Raw genomic sequence first — 26,622 nt, 5'->3', positions numbered from 1 at the left:
CTATCCAATTTTTATAGGCACACATAAACATTTTTTTTTGCATATTTTCATTAAACTTTCAGTGGCGCCCAGACGGGTCGCAGCAAGTACTACAACTGCATGCCGTGCTCTCGTTGGGGGCGTGTGTAAGTTACTATGGTGTCACAGAAAAGCTCGTACATTCTTAGTACAAACAATAGTCCATACTAATTAATTTTCGTTAACTGCAGTGGTTAATAAGTGAGCACAATCGAGTATTTGTGGAGTGCAGCAAGAATACTTTTTTAAAATATAAAAAAAATGGACGGGTAACTTTTTTTAACTGCAAAACACTGTGAGCCACTGGTCACTATGGTATACTCAATGATATCATGTACTATACCAGCACGGGTAGAACACGATAGAAAGGTAGAACGGTAGAACTGGGTAGAACGGTCCTCATCGGCCGTACCTTTTTTAATAGCACGATTGAGAACGTTCTTACCTGCTAACTTTTATGCAACGTTGCCACATCAATTAAAAATAAAAACAATAAAAATACAATATAAAATATATATATAAGATATCAATCACTATGTTTTGTTTACAAAACCAAAAATTTTGGTTTAAATTTTCAATCCTTAGCTATTAAAGTTAAACATTTAATAAATTGTTAACAAAAAAATCATATTTAAATTTTAAATTTGATTAAAACACACACACATATCATGGTACCTATATATATATGTATGGTATATAGGTATTTATAACGGCAATAGTTTGAGCGTAAGAGCCTAGCTATGATAATTTATTATTAACCATCGACGGTGAGCCAAATGTCTCTTGTTAATCGCATGAATTGTCGTAAATTGTATAAAAAATGCATTTTTTTTTAAAAAAATACAAAAAAAAATCAGTTTACACATTTTATACTTACAAAACAACGTTTCAAAACACCAAAAAAAGATGCCTTTGCATCAAAATCCCAGCCCAAAAAACTATTACTAAAAGTTAAGATAAATGGCAACGTCGCTGGAAATATCGTTCTCAATAGTTTGATTTTAAGGTACAAAATATTGTGTAATGATATGCTCACACATCATTGTAACAATTATTTAAGATATAACAAATAAATAAATAACGGCCAGACTGTCACACGTAGAAATCGGAAATCTCTAGACCCCAATAAATTATTGTCACAGACAAAATTGTCTAATTATATTATACGATCAGGGATTAAGAAATCGACACGTACCTATGTTTGCAACTGTAGAGCGTAGGACGTGTGGCTTTCTTACATGCCGCCGGAGAAAAGGTATGGTAAAAAAGGTCCTTGTCACAGAAGAGAAATCGGATGTACAAAACAACCTTTTGATGAAGCCGCCTATCACTCTCTGGCCGGCACAACCGGATCGTCCCTTCGGCAGTGCATGAGCACCTTCCTCGAGTGAAACAGCCTCTCACGAGTGCAGGCGCACCACCAAACAGATTAACAACCTCTCTATACCGAATTCTACGAGCGACAACTGGACTCCTTTTGACGAGCAATAATCAGTGTGTTTCTTTATTTTTTCGAGTATATTAAATAATTAATTTTGTGTCACCTAAAACTCCCACTGCCAACCTAGTGACAACTGCGAGTCAGGTAAGACATATTAAAATATAAAATATAGTATTGTTGCCTGCCTTATATTAAATTATATGTGCATGCATTTACATTTACATCATAGAAGTGTATTTGATCAAATTCTCGAGAACACGACCTCGAGAACCCTCCGACGATCAGGAGGAAGGTATTAACGTAAATTTAGATCATCTTGAATATTAGTGTCGGCAGGCGTCGTACTAACATTTACGATTGATTTCTATAATTTATTTTATTTTTTAAATTATTTTATTCTTTTAATTTTTGCGTTATTACAATAATTGTTTCTTTGATCTGCCGACATCGTTCTCAATCGTGTTGCTAAAAAGGTGATACGTTCTCAACCGTACAACACCGATCAGCGTATTCTATTTCATTTATACTGTGTACATATACAGGTCGATTCGCCAAGCATGCTCATCCCACTTTTTTCCATTTTTAAATGAATGAATTTAAATTCAGATTTGTGAAATTTTTAAAGATATAGGTATCTACTCAGTGACAATTTTTTGTACAACTCGAGGTTCTGTTTTCAAAACTGAACTTCCCCCCATTCTCCCTCCACCCTTTTTACTAAAAATCTTTTAGCGAGTGATATTTTTTGAAAATGTTGATATTATACCTAGTATTAGTCGGGTAACCGAAAAACCGTAAATTATCGTATCTAACTTTCTAATTATTTCTAACGTCGTTTCAGGATATCTTATACCTTCAATGTTTATATTTTAAATTCATAATGTGAACCAATATTACAAGAATGAAAGTCACTGATTGGTGGGGTACAAAATCACATACTTACAGCATTTTCTTCGTTGCAAAAAGACAAATTAGGTGAGTAACTTGTTGTTACACTTGAAATAATTAACTCAAGTACGGTTAAGTTAAGTGAACACAATATGGATAAGTTAGAAGTTAATATTTTACGAAAAACTAATATAAATTCGCTGAATTTAAAGTTAATTTGGAAAAAAATATCGGTTTTACCTACTCGGTTTAAAAAAAGTAAATCAATTACTTGTTATTAGTTTGCGGATCATGGAATAAGAGTGTACGGCGCCTACTTATATGGTACTTAAACATAATATTATTTTGTCAAGACACATAGCCAGGGGCGGAGTGGCCCACCGGGATACCGGGAAAAATCCCGGTGGCCTGGAAGCCAAATGGCCCGTTTACCTAAAGTATAGATAATAATAATGTAGAGTAATGAAAAAATTTATTTATCTATATATATACGAAGACGAAATCAAATTTAATTATAAGTATACCGTATCTAATATACGCACGTATATACCCACTTCAGTTCAGTTCACACTATCTATTTTTATAACTTTCGCTGTAGCCTTCTATGTCTTCGACACGGAGTATTATGTCTATATTATATTATATCTGTGGTCTACGACAATATCTTATCGGTTTATCGCCTCGCTATACTATCGAATCAAATGTACATTACTATATTTTTTCGTTATTTTGTCATTAGATAAAATACGTTGCGAGTGGTAACTACATTTATATTTCATACGTATTAAAAAGTTTTGTTTTTAAATATTATATTCATTTCAACCTAAAATATTTCTCATCAAAATGAGCGATAATAAGAAAAGAAAAGGTGGCGCTGAAAGAGAGAGGGAAAAAAGTAAAAAGTTATTGATGTTAAGTGGAAAACAATGTATGAGATTAGATTCATATTTTGGTAAAAGAAATCCAGTTACACTTTCAACGGATTCGGAAAATATCTCTGATCATAATGATTTATCATTTGAAACGGATCATACTTCCCAAGGTAAGCTTATCAAATAAAATTATTTTTTTATATAGGTACCATATAAGTTATAAATTATTTAATAAATTTTAAGTTATAACAAAAAAAGTAAAAAGTTTACCCCTTGACCACCCTTTTTTTTATTTAACAGATATTAACGAGTTTACTAACGATGAAAAAATATTAAATTCCGAAAATAGTAGTTCTGCTCTAATGCAACTTCAACATGACACTCCGGTTATCAATCCAGAAAAAAACGTAGAATTAAACAAATTTAAGAAACCAAATTCTCATAATTTAAAGTACTTTTTTCAAATTCATCCGGTACAACCGTCTGATGATTCAATTTTACCATTTTCGAGTAAAAAGGTATTTTTTCGTAACAACAAATTAAATAGGAATTGGTGTACATACAATGAGCATTCAAAACAAATATTTTGTTCCGTTTGTTTGGCTTTTTCGACTGACAGTAATGCATTTACTAATGGTATGAGTGACTGGAAACATGTTTACCAGCGTATTTCAGAACACGAGGCAAGTAAATGTCATATGCAATGCTCTGAAGCTTATTTTATGCATGTTCAACAAAAAAATATTGAAAATTTATTATTAGTTGACCAAAAAAGAATACAAAGAGAAGAAGTTAAGAAAAATAGGGCAGTACTTGAGAGAATTATTGAAGTTATCAAGGTTATTGGAAAACGTGGTTTAAGTATACGAGGTAAAAATAATGAAGCTGCTTATTTACTCAATGACCCTATCTTAGATCATGGCAATTTCCTTGAAATGATTATATTATTAAGTAAATATGACGCTGTTTTAAATGAACATTTGAATAAAATTATAAATACGAGCGAAAAAATGCATAAACGTGGATCTCAAGGGCGTGGAAGTTTTGTTACTCTTTTAAGTCACTATTCAATAGATAATGTAGTTACATCAATCTCTTCATTAATAAAGTCTACTATTTCAAATCAAATAAAACAATCAGATATGTTTTCTGTTTTGATTGATACTACCCAGGATATCTCGGTGATGGACCAGTGTTCAATTGTACTAAGGTACGTAATAAATGGAGAAATAAATGAAAAATTAGTCGCTGTTAAGTGCTGTACTGATTCTACAGGGGAAGGTATGATGAAGTTATTACAATCTGCATTATTTTCATTAGACATAAACATTACTCGTTGTATTGGGAATGCTACAGATGGTGCAGCTAATATGCAAGGCATGTATAAAGGTTTTACGTCTTGGCTTAGCAAAACAGCGCCCGAACAAGTTCATGTTTGGTGCTATAGCCACGTTTTAAACCTGGTAATATGTGACGCTACAAAAAACCCAGTTAAAGTAGCAACGTTCTTTTCTATCATTAATTCATGTGCCGTATTTTTTAAAGAATCATACCAGCGTATGAATATTTGGAAGTCAATAAGTAATAATCATCACGATAATATTCGAAATAAACGTCTTCAAATCATCGGAGAAACGAGATGGACCGCAAAGCAAACAGCCCTTAACAGAATTTTTGGTACTTATGATAAATTTGACGATGCTTTGTATACAGAGTTGATTATTTGTCTATCTAAAATATCTAATAATGAAGGTTTTAAGCCCGATATTCGATCTAAAGCTAACTGTTTATTGTCATCATTATTGAAGTATGAAAATATCCTCATTGCACATATGTTTATGAAAATATTTTCTATAACAGGTCCCTTATCAAGATACTTGCAAACAAGTGGCTTAGATTTATTAAAATGTCAACAAATGGTCGAAGGCACTTTAAAACAAATAGAAAAACTCCAACGAGATATGGAAAATATAAAAATAACATGTGATAAGTTTATAGAAAAGGCTCAACGAATTATTGATTTAGAAATTGAAAATACTGAAGATGAAAAAAATAAGAAAGATTTAGAAATGTGTGATATTCAAGATCAGTTTGAAAATAAACGTATTCAAAGAAAGAAAAGGATGTCTACTTATGAAACGGAAGATGAACCAATAATTAATGCTGCAAAAAAATTTGAAGTTGAAGTTTATAATAAAGTATTTGATGCTATTATACGAAGTATGACTTCAAGGTTTATTAAAAATAATACATTATACTTTGATCTTTCTCTATTATCGCCAAACAATTTTGAATCATTCAAAAATGGAATGCCGAGTGGTGCATTATCTACATTATCTTTGAAACTTAAACCATTTATTGAATGTAACAATGATGTTGAACAAATTAAAAGCAGTTTATGTGAAGAATTATTACATTTTTCTAGCTCATGGGAATTTTTAAAAAAATCAGTAAATGACGAATATAATATGATATATTGTGAAGATAGTGAAAATTCTGATGACAAAGAAGATTCAAATTCATGTAAAATAAAGCCATGCAGAAGTTGTCAAAATTGTCCTCTTTGTTGTTACAAGGCCTTAATTAAATATAGTTTATTTTCTAACACATATCCAACTTTGATGTTGGCATATCAATTCTTACTGACATTACCCGTAACACAAGTTGCGTGTGAAAGATCATTTTCAACACTGAAGTATATAAAAAACCGATTAAGAAGTACGATGAGCAACGAACACTTAGAAAATTTCATGTTAATGGCAATCGAGAAAAAAACACTAGTCGAACTTAACAATGACGAAATAATAAACTCTGTTGGAGAAAAGAGTAAATTATTAAACAAATTATTATTGTAAGCATTGATTAAGTAGGTATGTTATGAGTAATGTTATAAGTTAATGTTAATGTTATAAGTAAAACAATTATTATAATTATATCTGAAGCTAAAGTAGTTTATTCTTTGTAAGTTAATATATTTATTTTAATTTTATTAGAACATATTATAGGTATAAAAACAATAATGATTTATTATTATTTTGGTTTGTGTATTTTTATTTCGGTTTTATAGTTTTGTTAATAGTTTTATCTGTAAAATACATGCACTGTTATATTGTATTTTAGTACCTACCTATTTGTTGTTTGTCTGCCTATATATATTTACATACAAAATTAGATAAAATACAATTTTTAATCAGGAATTGAAAATTTTGAGTGGCCTGGAGAAAATTAATTTTCCTGGCCTGAATTTTTTTCCCACTCCGCCCCTGCACATAGCCGAAATTGTTAAATGAACATAATTTATTAGCTATTACTACTTTTATTGCAATAGATTTTTCATACCAAAAACTGTGTGTAAAGTATTTGGTGTAAGTGGGTACTTATAAAACCATTATAACCAAAACTTTCAAACACGTGTATGATTTGTACCAGATGGATTATTTTTAAGTCAACTGAAAATAAGTTTTGCTGTCTCAACAGTCGAAATATTAAAGTGCCTAATTAAATTATTCTTTAATCAGTGTCTAACGTCTGTATTATTGTATTGTATAATAGAGTATACCTATTGCCAGAGTGCGACGTTTTTTTCGTCTCAATAGAATCTCGAGAGAGTTGAAAATGTTTGATTTCCGATTTAATCATTTGAAGTATCTACCCATGTATAGATATAGATTAGTGCAATATTATATTGTATAACGTGCATGCGTCACCGGCAATATGAATAATTGAGGTATTTTGAAAAATGCCTAGGCATTATAAGTATACTGCCGACCCATTTTAGGTAATGTAAATAAAACATAGGATTTTCAATATTATTTTATATATAACCTAGGTATATTATGAAGTACCTAGGCGTTATGTAAAATACCAATTTTTTTGGGCAAAGTAAAAAAACAATTTATCATAGTATGTTATAATATTATATTAAGATTCTTATAATTATAATATATTATTGCTCATCTCACAAAATCTAATTTTTATCTACTATTATATATTTATACATAGGTATTGCTATATATATATTATTAATATTATTGTTATATTAAGTAGGTAAGTACTATTATTTATACATTTTACTTACTACTATCTACTTATTACTACATGTTGTAGAAAAATGGAATTTTTAAACATTGTGGTGCCAGGGAAACTCACCTATTTTGAAGGTCAAAAAAACATTATTTTTAAGGCATATGCACTTTTTATTTTGATACTTGATCATACAAACACATTTTAAAAATCATTGGCTAGTTCCTGCAGTCGACTGTTCTTTTGCGACTGTTCTTAACGCCAGTTTTGTGCCTGTTGGAACATTGTACATTTGTAGTAGCTTTTTTTGACATACAGTGAACTGACTTCTGGCGTATCACTGCTTCAGAACTTCAGAATTTCAATCTTCATCGCACCAAATCGTGCACACGCGGACACGGTGCACGCATTCACGATAAACTACAACTTGTAAGTAAAGTCACCGGTATTAGGCGATACCCAATTTTGTTTATTTTTATCACATTTCCTACTCCACGTTGGGCATTATACACAATACCCGGGCAAAGCTTGTATTATGTATATTTCCGAATGATTTTCGGCATTTTATATAATTCCTAGGTATTTTGTAAAACACCCGATTCTCCATATTGCCGGTAACATATATTATATCGTACTGTCGCATAGTCTATTGCGAATCGTATGTCATAAGAATGCCTACTGCGGATTGAACGGACGGAAGGAGTAGAGTTTCTCTCGGTCGTTTTTCTCCCTTACCTCTCTGCCACAACCCCCCCCTCCCCAGCCGACGTCTACGGACAGAGTTAAGTTTCCGAGTCACACACACACGCGCGCGCGCGCGCAATACATACGAGTAATACGTCGAAAAAACGAGAGCAATACGGTTTGTTGAATGCGAAAAAAAATAAGTAGAGAAACGCGAACGCGGATGAGCGGCACCCCCCCCCCCAACACTACTCCGACGTCCGCGGGGCATTATACGTCGTCCCGGCTCGCTCGAACCGAGCAGAGGTATATCGGCTAGATATTATATGGTCCGAAGATCGATATATATATATATATGTAATATTCTGTATTATGTGCTATGTATTCGATTACACACCACCCCCGCAGGAGCAATCGAAGCTGCCCTCCGAAGGGGGTCGGATTATTATCGCAGTGCAACCCTACCCCTCGCGGGCGGCTTATACGGCGATTCTCGGAAAACAGCGCCTCTGGGGGGGGGGGGGGGTTACACGGAGACGGGGGCCAACGTTTTTCGTTGTATTTTTGTTTTTCACTTATCGCCCGTCGTCGGCTTGGTAATCCGGCGGTATGGGATCGTATATATATATATATATATTATAAGAGGACGGGTCGGGGGGGGGGGCGTACTTGCGCGGCTTTTTCACTTACAAAAGAAACGGTTCACTGTATAAAAATACAACACAGTCCCTATATAATATTAAGTTATTTTATCGGATTTAAGTCTCCATAACTTGCACGTGCACCACGCATCCCACTCCGCGTCCGACTCAAAAACGTTATACATTATCTCCCCCGCCGACCGCTTACCCCCCGCGCTCGAGAAAACAAAAAAAAAAAAAAAACACAAGTAAAAAAAGTAGTAGCTGATTTTGACGTTCGGAATTTCTTCTTTTTTTTATTTTATTTTTCCAACTCCCGAGTTCTTGACGGGGAAAAAAAGCAACGTTTACGTAATAAAGTCTTCGTTTTTAAACTCATATTTTCATAAATTATTAACGCTCCGTCTGCTTTAATATAAAAAGTTTCGGCAATCCGCGACGCAGGTGTATTGTCGTCATATTATTACTCACGTCGGAGCACCGTCTTAAGTACATTGCAATACCTATACCTGTGTACCAGGTATATATATATATATATATATGATATTATCCGTGTAACCGTAGTGCATATAATATAATATATATACCATATTATGTAGAACGCTGCGTTATACAGGACGATTCGCCGAGCGTGCACATCGCGGCCTCTTCTCTTATCTCCGACCCAGCAGTTATCAAAAATCTTATTTTCGGAACTTTTGTGAAATATACAGTGCGTTTCTTTCCAGAGGTAACACTATTGAATAATAATTGTGTCCAGTGACATCGGATTGATATGCGGTTTTCGGGAGGAGATAATATGGGAATACATGAATATACACATTTCTCGGTGATTTTTACGTTTTTAGATCTTTCCGTGTGCTAATGCGCAATACAACTTGCATTTTGTAAAACGTCAACAAGTGTTTTGAATACCAAATTCAGATAGACCGAATTTTTCAAAATCATTTCGAGCACTTTTTACCATATAGCTCTAAAATCAAAATTGACTAAATGACAAAGTTTCGATCAAAATTATTGATAGCCTATCGTATAAAAAAAAAAATACTTGACATTTCATAATAATTCATAAAATTCTGGCATTATTGTTGAAAAATTCAATAATTTTAATCGAAACTTTAACTCGTTGTTCATTTAGTCAATTTTGATTTTAGAGCTATATGGTAAAAAGAACCAAATTGACCTGTTGCCGTTTACAAAAAATACAAGTTGCATTTCGCAGGCGCGCACGGAAAGATCTAAAAATGTAAAAATCATCAAGAAATGTGTATTCATATATTGTATTTCCTATCTTCTCCCGAAAACCGCATATCCATCTAATGTCACTGGACAAAATAATTTAATTTTTTCTTTTAAAAAGAAACACACTTTGTGCATAGAAATCATATAATATAATTTTATTCGAATTCTCTAGGTTTCTTCACTCTTCTCTTGATAACGAGACACGTGTATTGAAGATGTTAACTTCTGTTTTTCAACTCAGACCCTCCCCCCTCCCCGGCCTCACTTTTCTACTGAATTTTATCTAGTGAACGATTGCGTGTCTAAATCGAAATTTGAACGAATACCTTATGAGTAGTAATTTAACTCTGTGTACCATGATTTCTTGAAAATTGTACTAATTACCATTGATACATCAACATTTATTATCTTTTAAAAACGGTTCGGCGATAATCAATAAGTAATTAATAAATACTAGAACCGATATCAAATCATTTATTTTATATTTCTGTAAGACCGTTTTTAAGGAATATTTATTCTCGCTATGCTCACTTGTAGAATTTCAAAAAATGTATTCTCTAAACCAGGGGTTATGGGCAACTGGCGGCCCGCGGACCTTTTTAGCTGGGCCGAGCTACATTTTCATACTACATCATTTTAAAGTTAATTTTAGGTACACTTTAATCTATTTATTTAAAACCAATTAAAATGTTTATTTTGAATGGCATTTTTTTTTGTGCTGCCTATGCTCTTGCACGCTAGATTTTAATCTTCTGAAAATTGGCCCTCTAGTGACTTTGAGCGGCACATCCCTGCCTTAAACAGTTGACAGAAAAAGGGGGGGGGGTAAAACTGAAGCATTGTAATATTTTTAAATTCCGAAATCAACATTTGAACAAAATTCGTCGTTACTGGAAAACACGGGGGTGACCGTGTTCGGTGAATCGCCCTGTATACACAGCTACTATTAGTATGTAAAAATGCTTTATGTATATTTTATACTTTTATCGAATTATAATATAATAATATGTATAAACGCGCATAATGCATATTATAGAGGGAACGAGAAAATCGAATTATGGCACATATAATCATACCTCTACGGTATAGCTTTCGTATTTTAATAAACATTGTACTCTGCATTATTGTACCACATATAAATACGCGAGGAAATTTGATATTCCGTTATTACCGTTCGTCGTTCGCTTTTTGCTTCAGTATAAAAATTATTTCTCAATTCTATCGCCGTACTTACTGCGTGTAGAATGTAGGCAGGTATACATATTATTATCATGTGCTATGTATATTATGCATTCTGCACCTACTCGCCGTGCACGGCCCGAGAGAAAATCGATGGAAATGAAAAGCCCCGTTTTCATCACACACAACATTGGTGTATGGTAATTTAAAATATAATATAAATAACGTAACACAATAATACCTATATATACCTACGCAGTTAATATATTTTCACTCTTTTCCACGATGCAGCAGTATTTACACCTCTTGCGGCTCTATACGCAATAAACATATATTATATATATATATATTATATATGTGTTACGGGCAAAGTGGAAAATTCGGACAATGTATACAATGCCCGGGCATTGTATACAGTGACCGGGCGTTGTATACAATGTCCGAGGTATATTGGGCAATGTAAATTGTGAAGTATTTATACAAATAATCTGCATAATATGTTTTGTTAGATGATCCTTATAAACTAATATGAACTTATAATCGCCATCTGATTGTGCTTTCATATCGATCAAGGTCAATTTGACAGCGAGAATTCATTTCAGAAGATATGATTGGTTTTACAACCAACCTTTTTTTAGCTGTACTTCTCTTATTTTTACATGATTCGCAATTATTTAAGTATAACATTATTACATCTCTAGTTATATTTTTGTGCTTTTTATTAATCTCGTGTTCCATTCTATTTCTATCTCCATGTCCAATTGACAAATGAACTTCGTGTATAATATCATATAACTGAACATTATGCACATAATATTTTATTTCATTACCTTTAAATACATTTAAAATTTAATTAATTAAAAAAAAATTGTAATACTCTTATATAAATAACCATATAAACGAGTATAATTAAATTAGTATATAATATCATTGATTAGGTATAATAATATTATGCAGATTATTTGTATAAATACTTCACAATTTACATTGCCCAATATACCTCGGGCATTGTATACATTGTCCGAATTTTCCACTTTGCCCGTAACATATATATATATATATAAATTATTTCCAACGACACATACACACACGTTACCAGGTTACCTTCGTGTGGTAAGAGATAATAAAATAAAAAATAAATAAAGCCCGCAGACAATATATATATATATATATATATTATATAAATATATAATTATGTCGGTATAGGTATAAGAATATGTACCACCCGTGTTCTGTATAGTATAATAATATGTAGGTTGGTGCATAGACATTTCTGTACGCTTATGAATCGGCTTATTTGATTTGGAATACATTTTAGGGCGTACACTATAGGATGTACAATAATATAACATTTAATATGACGAATGAGTAGAATACTTATGCATCGACGTGCAGGATGATTCGCTGAGCATGATAATCAACCCATTCCTTCTTTAATAACGAATTTAATTACCAGAATCTTATTTTTGGATTTTTGTAATTTTTAAATTGCTTGGTTTTTTCTACTACTATTACTACTACTACTAAGGAATGTCCCGTGGAGAAACAAACTTAATTTTTCAAACGAGACCCCTGCCCTTTTTACTCTATATTGTTTCATACAGTTCTACATTATTGTTTTGAAAACGTCGATACACCTTATTCGAAATTCAAACGAGTGGTTTCTCGATTATTATTAAAATGTTTACACAACATTAATGGGATAATAGTCCTTCAAATTTTCGTTAAAAATATGTAAAGTGGATGTGATATTGGATCAAGTTTTTACGAGTTATTAATGTTGATAGATTAACACTGATCACTATTATAATTCACCAAAACCTCTTCCTAACCCATATATCGTGGGTTATATTATTTTGGTTAGCACACAAAGTTTATAACTCAAAAACTATTCGTTCGCATTTTGTATCTGATACCTACGGCAATACTATCAAAATGCGTTCCCAAATAATTTACAGTATAGAGGAGGGTTGTTTTCGTTTGAAACGGATTTCAAACGGTCCCCGTGAGTTCATCCCGCTGATGCCTCTGAAACAAGCAGGAGGTAGTTGTGAAAGTCGTGCGTGTAGGTGACTAACGTAGTACGAATTGTATAGGTGTTTTTAATATTTATTTTCGACTCTAACAAAAATGTTTCCAGTCAATTATTCTACCGTAATGCTCGAATCTGATCTGTTACCGGATAATTTATGGTCGTCGAGGATTTAAGGTTTAAACAGTGAGTATAGGACTATCACGTTAATTGTATTCTAGCAACCTGATCAGTAGGGCTCGGATGTTTATGCACTTAAAACTACTGCGAAATGTATGCATTTTATGCACTAAAAAATTACAAAATATGAGCTGAAAATTATAAAATATGCATTTTTAGTCAATAAAAACAGCAAAATATGCACAAAAAAGTGTTTTACAATTCATAAAACAAAAATATTATATTTTTATTACCCAGTAGTTATTTTTATGTATTTTTTTTTTTTTTACTAAAATTTAAAATACATTTTTCAAATGTACATAGTGTTTTATTTACCTACTTTAATATATATTATTATTATTTATTATTTATTACATTATTAGCGTTACACGCTATGGTTTTTTTTAATTTGCTCAAATTTGTAGCTACGTCTGTTATCGGTAAGTAAGTTTTTTTAGCGTGAAAAACTTCGTTCTACATCAACTATGTTATTGGAGCATATTTGAAAAATGCAAAATCCTCAACCTTCAAATCCTCTTCTATTCCTTCCATAGTATCAACTTCACCGGAATGTAATTTTGAAATTTTGTACCAAAGTCTTAAATCCTTTATTTTTTTCAATTACGTTTTGAAATTTGTCGTAAATTTCTTTTCCTACTTTTCCATTAGCCATTTTGAGGGTTTCTCTTGTATTATTGACTACTTCAATTGATTCGAACAAAGTCAGTCCTGATGATGACTGGTAAAATGTTGTAGTTCGTTAATTTAAGTTGTTTTAAAAAAAAATGTAATAAAATAATTTGTTTTTAAAATCCCAAAATATGCAATTAAAATACAAAACCATTAAATACGAAAAAAATATGCAAAATAAAAATAGTATTATTTGATTCAGTAGAACATGAATACAATTTGTATTCAGGTTAGCATTAAATTGGACAAATAGAAAAAAATATGCAATTTCATAAACATCCGAGCCCTACTGATCAGTAACCTGTTAATTTATGGTCGCTGAGGATTGAAAGTCTTAACAGTAAGGTAGCGATATCGACTTGTTGAGAGCCAAACTGTAAACGGTCAATTCATGGTATTTTGGTGACTCGAATGTCAATAGAGGTTTATCAACAAAGTGTACGACAGTTGATTTTTTTTTAATTCAAATTTTAACGTATGTCATATCTTTAAAATATATGAATTCAATCCCGAATCGTTATTGTAAAATTTTTACTTGTATCAATTTATGGCAAATTGCCTGTACCCAAAACATTTTTTTTTTTTTGGGGGGGGGGCACAAATTGGCAATGCACTGCAGAGTAAAACTTCTGTTTTTCATAGGATAGTTACCAGCTATACCAAGCTTTTATAATTTGAACAATATGCTATTTGAATTTTTTGTGTAATGTCAACATGTCCGTAGAAAACATATTTGCACAAGCTATCGCTTTGTTTTAAAACAATGCGAAAATTGACTTTTTTCCTGTTTCTGTGTAATCTCGTTTTGATTATTGTACACAAATTTCCACTTGAGCGTTTACTTAACGTTAACTAACCTAAACTAAGAAAATATCGGAAAGATATCTTAAATATATAAGCTATACAAAATTGTATTCGAACTAAGTACAAAACACTGAACAGAACGTACCTATATCAAATCATATGTCCAATTAATTAAAAAGCAAAATCCAGAAAACTGAAAAGACAAAACAAATATGGATATTAATTATATGGCCGAATAAAATCATGAAGTTGCTTACGATAAAATCAGAACCTATGAATATTTAATTTTGTGGCACAGGTACCTACTATATTGATGGTTCATGTGTCTCCAAATATATCGACGAAAATATGTTGTCCCTGAAATATTGAGGCTGTAAACACATTGTTACTCTGTTTATTGTTAAATAAGCCACTGGGTTCGCAAAAAAATACTTTCAAAAAAAGACCACACGCTGTCCAATAATATTATTTAATATTAATATTATATTACTTTCATCTAATCATTTATTAAACTCCTATTTATCGTCCTATACGTATTGCTAATGAAGACCCCTACCTTTAATTACCCTTAAACAAATTCGTCAACTGCAGGGTCTCTACTAACATTACTTATTAACGCCATTACCTTTACTTATAATTATATTGCCTTGTATCATTAAGTTGAATAATGTAAATATCAATTATACATACGTATGACATTGTTTTTTTCTCCAGCCTGTGTCTTAATAAAATAAAAAGTGACATAATAATAGTGTGTATAATATATTAAAAGCTAAATTATTAGACAAAAAAAATATGTATAAAAAATAAAATAAAAACATCATATAATGAGCTAATTTGAATAATAAAAAAAAAAAACACAATTTTTAACCATATTATCATACACAATAATAAAATGTAGACACCGTAGCCAGGGAGGGAGTGAGGCAGGGGAAAGAGACTCGGGGGCCGTTGTCCCGTCGGTGCATACAATTTAATAAACATTTTCCATAAACACTTTTATCGAATTACACTACAATGTAAAAATATTGTAACGATCCTCAAAGCACATGGAAAACAACACTTAATTTCGTCTCCTTTATTCGAGCAAATAGAACATTTTTTAATTTAATTAAATTGCTTAACAGTCGTTAACACGCGAATGGCTCGGTGGCCGCAGCCCGCCAGTAATTTAAAGGGCAATAGGTACACCGCGTTTGTCTGGCACTGTTTATTTCAAGAATTATCTCGAAAAGGCACTTTTCGATAGAGCCGGTAGTACTTACGTTGAAATATTATATGATGATATTCGTATCTCTGAAACGTGACTGCCGCAATTCAAAACTCGTCAATTTTGAGTTTTTACTGCTTTCGAACAGTTAAGAGATAGCTCCATGAAATGCGACAACGCCACATTTAATATTATTTTTCATTTGGCCACTAATGAGATGACGTGTCGGTATTGAGTTATTTAATTTTTAGCTAATTTCCAAAGCAAGAGAACCGTGTTTACTTTGTTTGGCAGTACTTACACTTATTTTAATGTATCCAATTGATCACCGAAGTCAAAGTTCGAGACAGCCTCACTTCGGTGTGTGGCATCCTCTAACTAAATAAAAACTAATTATCCTTTTGATGTATTATGTTGAGTGCAACGCAGTGATACTTAGGTTTGTGATGGTATTGCACTATTGCATATTATAAGGTTTTGTGATGTTGCAGCCACAATATGAGATTCAATATTGCCATGTTTCAGTTTATAAAAATCAATTTCTGTGCGGGATACAGTGACGTCTTAAGATATTATGGTAGTCTTGCTTTTTATTAAGAAATTGTAAAAAGCCGCGAGTCCAACTTTTTGGGTTTAAAAGAGCATTTTATAATATTCGAAAAATTCATATTTGTAAATCAATGTGTTTGCGAGTATTTAAGTTTCTAATTAGGTATCGATCTGCTGTCGAGCATGTCGTTGTAATGGATGTGTTGTGTATTTGAATTCAATAATGTGTGATGAATACGAAAAATAATTCTGAGCCAAGGCTGTTAAATACATTTTTTCCAAACAAATTGCATTTGAAAATGTCATTGTGTACAATATTGTATGCAATAGAATAATGTACTATTAAAATCTCTATGTTATACTCAAGCACAATATTTTTAAATTACAACAAAATACTAAAATCGTTATTAACGGCGTTAATATGTAATTTCGTCCAAATATGAACTTAAAATGTCTGTAAAAATGTCCGTATATTGTTTAGATACGTATTTTTTGTTTACAGTACAAACTATTTATGAGAATCGTTGTTTTACATTTTCAGTCTTTAGTTATAATAAATTTTTTAACTACAAAATAATTTGAAAACATTCAGGATTTAGGTAAATTTTGACTGTGCCTGTGGATACTTCTCAACAGCTATTTTTAACATTCATGAGGAACATTGTATTCAGTTTTCTTGCTCAATGTATTGACATTTATAGAAAAAAAACTAAAAAACATTGAAAATTGAAAGTGCTATAAATAACTTAGAAAGAGTCGAAATATTTTTAAAAAGTTGTCATGTGTAGAAAACGATAAAATAAACATTTGATGAAAATATATCAAGTGCCTATACGGTTTATAGTTTATGATTAACAAGAAAATAAGAAAAATCGTTGTATAAGAGAATTTATCAATTTGCGGGGAATATCCAAAATTTAGCTTCAAAAGCTCGTAAAAAATCAATTTGACTTTCCGGTAAACTTTTTTAAAAATTTCTTCTGATAACCATTAACGAGGAACCTTGTATGAGTTGTCAGTAGTCGGTAAATGGACTCAAAAGTTAATAAGTTATAATCATAATTAAACACGTAATTAAATATCAATAATATAATAATAAATGCAATATTTTCGTAAAAAAAAAAAATGTTTGTAAGTCCAAAAATACTTTATATGAGCTCCTGATTTTTAAATGTTAACAAAATCGAGTATTATTTTAGGCTTAAAAAACAAACAATTCTCACTAAACGACCTTCGTAATGTTGTGGTTCCAAAACGAATAGCCGTAGAAACTTTTGACATTTTCATCAAAATTATTACCCATTTCTAGTAAGGCTTGAAAATCAAATAGATCCTCGTTAACTCCAAGGAGTTATTACGGTTTATTATTAACATCCAAAAACCTACAAGAAATATTGTCACATTTTTTTATGGACACAATGGATATGAAGTTTAAGGATCTAGGATGTGGAGATAAAATGTAAAATGTTTAATTATTTTCAATATAATCGAGTAAAAATAACAAAAAAAAAAAAACGAAATCCGTTAAAATAACAAAATTAGATACCTTTGTAAATTATTTGTCTACTATAAAGATAAAATTGTAAATTAAATAACATTTTTTGCACATGTGCAACCACCGTAAGGACAACCTCTGGCGGTCGTGGGATTCTGTCAAGTTTCCTCCGGCTCAGCCAGCGGTTTTATGCTACGTAATTGGATGGGTGGCCACTCTCTCTGTTGTATATTTTTTACTTTTTTTCTCTATAACATTTTTTTTTTTGTTCGTTAGTAAAACATTTTAGAAATGTTATACAGAAATACAGAATTCCATACGCTTAATTCCATGAAATATATATCATTCGTAAGGACTTAAAAAATAAAAAAAAAAAAAAAAAAAAGGACACAGCATTTTTTACAGATTGTCACACTACTTAAGTTTTTTTTTACTTGACACAATGAAATATTTAAAATATTTAGATTAATTTTAATCTATTCACATGAATCAACGGTAACTGGTGAGGAAATAATTTGGCAATTTTCGCGATGTTGATGAATTTTTGTATCATAATATTAATTTCAGACGTTCATAAAAGATTACTGTGGATTTAAACTCAACTTTTTTTTTAATTTCCACTAAGTACAACTTACGAGAAATATCGTATTACATTTTCAAGTTTTTCGATAGAGCAAGAGATTTTGTATCGACAATCACTAAAAAAAAAACTAATAAAAACTCGAATTTTTCTTATGATATTATTATTTATTATTTATCTTATAGCCCAAAAAAGTGGCAATATTTTGAAAATGTCATGGTTTATGGAAATTGCTTGTATAAATAAAAAAAATTTCGCCTATCCACATACGATTATTTCGTGTAGAGTTATACATTAAAATACAAAAATCTATTTTTTCGAAGACTGGTTTTGATGACGGAATTCTGAGATTTTGGAAATTTCAGTTTTTGCTTAATCGTTTGTTTTTCCTGCCACGCTTTAGAAAACTATTAGAATTTTTTTACTTCTGACCCCTTAGATGCCGACCAGATTCACTTTCGTTCCAGTAAAGGTGCTGTCGTTGAAAATCGAAGCATTTTTACCGAGGCCCAAAGGCGATGGATGCAGACACAAAAATTAAAAACACAACGAAACCAACGTCATCGTAAAACCAATATCAGATTGAATCAGAACCTGAAATTCTAAACACCTCAGATTTTGAATAGCTGCATAGATACTTGTAGGAAAAAAACCCGATGTGCATGCTCGACGGATCTCTCTATATTCAAGTCGTATCGAATGAAATTCCAGCAAACTAATATCGAAATCGTCAATGTAAACATTAATATAATAATATGATATAAGCGTGCCGAGATGTACACAGGTGATATTATATATCGAGAGGGAAGAAATATTATATCTTTGGCGTCATAAGAAAAATATATTGCCTGATGTGACGGCGTGACGCATAGCTGCTGGCGCTGTACCTACTTACATTTTTCAGTGCAAATAATTCTTTGTAAAATATCGTCTGTTTGCTCGCGGGGCTACTTATACATTCCGAAATCCGACTCGGACCGAACCATATATATATAATAATTTTATAGCGGAGAACAGCGGGAAGACACGCACGGTCACACTTTCGTCATATATATATATATATATATAGGTAAGTGCATATGGTAAGTGCGGTATGTGCGGTCGCTCGGATATAAGAAATAATACTCTGGGTCCAGCTGTGTATAATATGATACGGGTACCTGCGAAATAAACTATATACGAGTACATAAAAGCACGTTTGAGGTTTACGAATTCTCTCTGCGTATACGATATATAATATACGTCGTCATAATATAATCGCAACATTTTTATATTTTCTCGTATTTTCTTTTTCCGATAACGCGAAAAATATCGAATCGCACACAATAGCCCGTTGGCCCGCGGGCATGTGTCGTCACTTTCGTGATTAAATTCGGTCGGTTTTTTTTTTTAAATATATATAGCTCCATCCAGCCCTGGGATAATCTCCTCGTCCAAAGCCTGCAGCAGACCCTATATATAAGGTCGCACGACGAGGATCAACCCTCGACGGGCTTAACGATAGTTACCCAATTGACTAAGTCTTGTGAATGTTGAGCTTTTCAATTTTTTTTTTCATTTCTGACAGTACAACTACACCGCTATTCGTCAAAACGCAATTAAATCACTTGTTCAGTAGTATTTTACGGCCGCCACTTCAGACAAAGGTTACGAAACAACCGTACTGACTTTAACCAGGTATACCAGCTATATATATGCGCCTTCGACCGGTGTCTTAAATCGTTTTGATATCGAATACATGCTTAAGTACGAATGATGCCACCCAAGGTTCATTAAAAATAACAGGTGGCTATCTCGTGTAGGTATACATAAACCAATGATAAGTACTATTTTCTATTACAATTTGTTTTTTGGACATAGTGGCTCCGTATTTGAATTATTGCACATAAGATAAAAAAAAAAAATATTCACAAATCGCGTACATGACGTTACAGATATTATGATATATGTAGTACATAATATTTACCTATTTGAAATAATAAAGTGATACGTTCTCGGTTTGTTGCACGAACGAGCCAATTTCGAATGATTGGTTTTGAGTATATTTTGTTTGTTTGAATAATCACTTGGACAAAAAAGAGGGCTGTATAGATAGTTTATGTACTTTAAGGATAATGATATTATTTAATTTACATCTGCAGGTATTGAAATGGGCCGAACTTCATTTTCGCATCGTCCGTTTACCTGCACCAAATTATCGTGCATCAAATTCGCATCGGTGTTCTGAGCAATTTATCTAGAATATAAAAAAATATGTCACGTAATATATGATGTTTGTGGATAATGAATGATTTAATATTTTCAAGCTTAAAAATAATAAAAATACATACATTTACATTTTAACTAAAAAAAAAAAAAAATAATACAAATACAAATATACTTATAGTTTGAGTAAAAATGGATAAAAAATAAATCGTATTCGTTTCAATTAGTACACTTCACCGGTGGTATACTCAAGCCTATGTTTTGGAATAAAGTCAAGTTTTTGACGCAGACGTCATTACTACGGTACAAGAATATTTTAAAACAGAAATCCCCATACAATATCTAAAAATTGTAATTTAGAGATGTGTACCTTTTTAAGATTGTAATTAGAAAACAACTTGAGCTTTTAGGTGCACTACTTTTTTCAGTTCTACTGTCAAATTATGTCGATGCGCAAATGATACGCGACCTTTTTAAACGGTCGATGAGCGAACGATGTATAACGGAAAAATCGAACGAAGCTCGACCGTCTTACAAAAAAAAGGCCAAAATTAACAATAGTGATGCTCAAACGATAACCGAAATCGTGAGGAATTTAATTAGTTATTAGGTTATTTTGTATTAAAACTGTCTAATAGCTGTTTTGAATTGTTAAAGTATTTTTAACTTGTAGAACATTTGATTTCGCGTACACGTGAAAATCTCTGCTTTTGTTCGAAGCAATGAGTCTCGATGTATTCCCAATTCTCCCACACCCAGTTTGCCGACACTCAATTCGACTACACTCGATTTAAAGAAACACAGTTCAGTCATAATAATATATAAATAACATGTAATACAAAAATATTAAATATATTACGTAGTCATAATATTTTCCAAATCCCTGTTTAATTATAATGAATATAGAAAATATAAAATGTAATTTAAAAATATAGGTAAAATGGTAATATTACATAGTCGCTTATAAAAATAAAAGTATAATTTTTTTTTTATCATTTATTATTAAAATACACAATCTGTAAATATGATATGATACAACGAGCGTATGCGATGGAGGTGACATGGCTTGAGTGGCAGGAGACAAGAAGCCGCCCATTGGAGGTTCCACTTAGGGTTTGGTGTTTATTTTAATGTGCTAGCGAGAGAGAGTGAGATCGAATACAAAATTAAGGGGAGGTAGAGGTACATACAATTTTATTTAAGTAGGTCACGACACCAGGTATGTTTAAGACGCCTTCTGGGGTCACCGGGAATAACGTTAGTGGCTATCTCGGAAATCAGGGGATTACGATGGCTGTGGAGCTTGGAATGTGTGCGCTTGTAGAGAGTTTTTTGCTACGTTTTGGACTGTTGGAATGGCTAGATCTCTATGTAGAGTGTCGTTAGATACATAGAAGGGGGCTTTGGTTATTTGGCGGAGACGTTTTGATTGGAAGACTTGGATTTTGTGTAAGTTGGACTTTTTGGCTGCACCCCAGAGTTGGATACCGTATGTCCAGATTGGTTTGAGTAAGAGTTTGTATAATAGTAGCTTGTATTTTAAGTCAATGTGCCAAAAGTATAAATAAAAATAAAAATAGTTATATGCGAATATGATATTATATGGTATCGATATACTCAATTAGAGTAATTTCGTTTTCTCTTAACCTGAAATAGTAAAATATAATTATTTAAAATATAGATAGGTAGATACAGTAGGCGCCGCTTATTATACTCACATTGGGACCAGCACAAAGTGAGTCTTATAACCGAATGAATCTTATAAAGTGGAAAAAAAAATTAATTACGTATTTATGAATTTTATTTTACTACATATTTTTCTTTAATTTTAATACTCTAATACATATTACACACGTCATATGTATTATTGAATAAATTAAAAAAATTCTGATAAAAAAATTAAGATTATGTAAATACATGTTCAAAATGATTATAATATGTATTAATAAAAAATTATAAAATATGTACCTATTTATTAGGTACATCTGGAAAAAAATTGTGATTTTGTTTTTTTTTTAGTTATAATTATAAACTAATATTCCAGAAATATATTTTAAAATATGAAAGACGAACAATTTGTTGTAGGTACATACACACATAATAAAGCAAAAAACATTAATTTATAAAAAATTCATAAATGTTTATTTTTTACCATTTTTTTTTACAAAATTTGAATCTTATAACCGAATTTTTTATAACGTATTTGGATACGTCCGGAACGTTTCAGACAATTTTGAGTCTAATAAGCGACTGAACCTTATATCCGCGAGTCTTATAAGCGGCGTCCACTGTATAAATAAAAACAAGTCAAAAATTAAATATGTAGGAATACATTTTATTGGAGTACCTACCTCGCGCAGTGAAATAAAACTACAAACTAAAATTATAATCATTATTTGAACTTACATGCTATACACATTTATAATACATTGATGGATGTCAATAATTATCATGTGATAGGTACCTTTAATACTACCTATCTCATAATCACAATTAAATAAGTTTACAGATATCCTACCTTTGCCGAGATATATACATATATAATATTATCCGATAGGTACCTGTCCTTATACTCGCGATACAATAAATGTACGGAATATGATGATAGTACCTATATTATAGTTTTATTTCAATGCGACAAAGCATGTCGCCAATGTCATTTGTCGGCGAATTGGATTTTTTTAAAAACCATTAAAAACTGGTTTTTTTTTTTCAAAATGGCACTCTCCCATAGAAATGCGTTTATTTAATTCATTAAAATATTAAAAACAACTACATTGGAGTCTTATTGGTATTCGACCAATAACCAACATCAAAGCCATGGCGCATATGTATTATGTAATATTCTATATTAAACACAATTCAATAGTGTAGTGGCTCTTGGGGGGGGGGGGGTTGAGGCGTTACTTCAAACAATAGCATAAGTATAGACTTCGAAAGGTTGAGAACCCTCATTGATTTCACGGATTGATCTCTACATTTCCAATGATTTGTAATTTGGTCAAATTACATTAATTTGCTGCGCCCCATAAAATTATGGTATACCTAAGTAAGTGCGAGGATTGAACCAGTGATTTGGTAATCGTTTTTGATCGACTATTGTAATAATGGTATACGTTGGTATATATAGTTTTGGAATAGACCCCTAGCTGATTTAAAATATAAAGTCGAGGTTTGTACATAATATGGTTTTCATACTTATACCTTTACCATACGTTTCTGATATAGGAGCAACGCTATACTGTAAATCATGTGACGTGCAATTTTGAAAATCGTCAGCACCGTGTTCATAATATGTAATAATATACACAACATAATATTATAATATAATTTATGGTGGTATTACAAACAATAATGATTATTTATTGTTATTGCCCAATGATTAATTCCTAATGGTTCTTATAGTCGTTAAAGTTTATGTAAAACGTATAAGACCGTTAGTTATTGCGTAATATAATGGCGCATAAGTACACAGAGTACATTAATTACTATTTTACGCGTGAATAATATTATAATATTAAAATTATCTAGATAAAAACTGATCAAAAATCAAAATGATTTACGCGATCAAAGCAGCATACCGGGTGATCAAATTAACGTGAGACATTTATAATAATTTCAAAAACTTCAGCAATTTTGAAAAAAACCTATTTTCGATAATTTTGAGGGGTTTGAATTTGAAAACAACATTTTTCCACAAGAATCATATATTTTTCATGGTTATCTTTTTTTTTTTTTTAAGTATTTTAGTTTTTTGAATAACAATGCATTTTCGATTTCTTATTCCAAAGCAGAATATATTATGTTGGAGTAATTCTAAGTGCTGTCAAAATCAATTTCAGACAAGCGTGGTTAATTATATTTTATAAGCAGGATTCCAAGTTAGTTCTGGTGAGCAGAGTGGAGTGGTACAGTGGTAGCCGGTAGCTACACCTTAAAATTTTGGTTCAAACTCCTCTTGTCTACCCGTTAAATACTTACAAGTTTCAACCACACAATAATAGACTACTAGTCCGAAATTGCATAGATCCTAGACCGAAATAGCCCGAATAATGTTCAACTCCAGAATATGCAACCAAAAATAAAATATGTTGTTATTCAAGAGATATAAGAACTAAAACGAATTTATGGCGATAAAAATACAATTTCTGTAAAATATATTTAAAATGCTGTTTTGTAATGACTTAAAGTCGTGCAAATAGAATATTTTCAAAAAGCTCATGTTCTGATACGGTGGAGCACAATGCCTGTTATTATTATTATTATTATTATTACACATATTATATATTACTATTATAATATTATACACGTACATACTAACAGAAAAGTAAAAAAAAATTGATTTCGGGATCGACATTCCTAGAATGTTTAGACGGTAAAAACATAAATCAAATTATGATACAGATCATACTAAAAAATATTTTAAAATAAGTGTATTCCTTCAACTTCTGGACAATATTAAGTACAGCGATTAGATGGCCGGTTTATTAACCACAAAACTATTACAGCTGACTTATATTTTCTCATTTCTGATAAAAATTATAATCAACAACGATTTAAGTGAGTTTTATTCAAATGATATTGGTCAAGAAGTTATTGAAAATGCAGAGGTAAAGATATTGCATACTTATTTAGAAAACCAGGCGTACAAGGTGTTTTTGACGCTCTTGGTGAGTGCAATAAAGACCTTTTTCCAAATGTTTCGAAACTCCTTCGAATATTTGCGACATTGGCTGTTATAATCATCATTAGGATTAGCATCATTAAATATTCATCGTGAAGTCAAAGTAACAGTAGAAAAAGTAATCGTCATTCAATCAAAAACGACGAACGGATTTTATTTTATAATCTATTATTTAATTTTTTATCTATTGACCATACTATACTGACAAAATGTATACATATTAATTAATTAAGATAAAAGTTATAGCTGGTAAGTATTATATATAATATTTGATGTTTATAATTAACACCCCCCCCCCCCTTAAGAAAATCCTAGTTACGCAACAGGTGCCACCGCGTCTAATAATAATAACTAGGGCTCGGATGTCTATGAAATTGCTTATTTTTTTCTCTTTGTCCAATTTAATGCTAACCTGGATACAAATTGTATTCACGTTCTACTGAATCAAATAATACTATTTTTATTTTGCATATTTTTCCGTATTTAATGGTTTTGTATTTTAATTGCATATTTTGGGATTTTAAAAACAAATTATTTTATTACATTTTTTTTAAAAACAATTTAAATTAACGAACTACAACATTTTACCAGTCAACGCAACTAAATTAGAATCATCAGGACTGACTTTGTTCGAATCAATTGAAGTAGTCAATAATACAAGAGAAACCCTCAAAATGGCTAATGGAAAAGTAGGAAAAGAAATTTACGACAAATTTCAAAACGTAATTGAAAAAAATAAAGGATTTGAAACTTTGGTACAAAATTTCAAAAATACATTCCGGTGAAGTTGATACTATGGAAGGAATAAAAGAAGATTTGAAGGTTGAGGATCATGCATTTTTCAAATATGCTCCAATAACATCAATTGATGTAGAACGAAGTTTTTCACGCTACAAAAACTTACTTACCTATAACAGACACAGTAACAAATTTGAGCAAATTAAAAAAACCATAGTAGCACAGTGTAATGCTAATAGTGTAATAAATAGGGCTCGGAAGTTGTAGGAGCTAAAAAAGGTAAAATATGCATGCAAATATACTAAAATTGTGAAATATGCATTAAAAATGTTAAATATGCAAAAATATTATTCTAATTCCAAAAATTAAATACATCAGATGTTGTTTACAAATTAATCATATACATAAAAATTATTTATAACTAAAAAAAAAGTTTAACTGATTGGCATTTTGACTTCTTATTGAGCTGAAAATAAAATTAATAATAT

The 26,622-nt window shown here is 31.3% G+C and overlaps 1 protein-coding gene across 1 annotated transcript; it reads left to right on the top strand.

Moving 5' to 3' along the window:
- Positions 1-3,190: 3,190 nt before the first annotated feature.
- Positions 3,191-26,181, top strand: LOC111033219. The gene is made up of 5 exons (XM_022313862.1): positions 3,191-3,389; positions 3,520-4,170; positions 4,294-5,619; positions 5,704-6,045; positions 25,988-26,181. The coding sequence occupies exons 1-5, from the start codon at positions 3,191-3,193 to the stop codon at positions 26,179-26,181; spliced, it is 2,712 nt and encodes a 903-aa protein (XP_022169554.1).
- The last annotated feature ends 441 nt before the right edge of the window (positions 26,182-26,622 follow it).

This window comes from Myzus persicae, unplaced genomic scaffold (assembly GCF_001856785.1).
Source record: "Myzus persicae strain clone G006 unplaced genomic scaffold, MPER_G0061.0, whole genome shotgun sequence".
Taxonomy (NCBI): domain Eukaryota; kingdom Metazoa; phylum Arthropoda; class Insecta; order Hemiptera; family Aphididae; genus Myzus; species Myzus persicae.
Note: the sequence above shows the minus strand (reverse complement) of the source record. Positions and strands in the feature narration are given on the sequence as shown.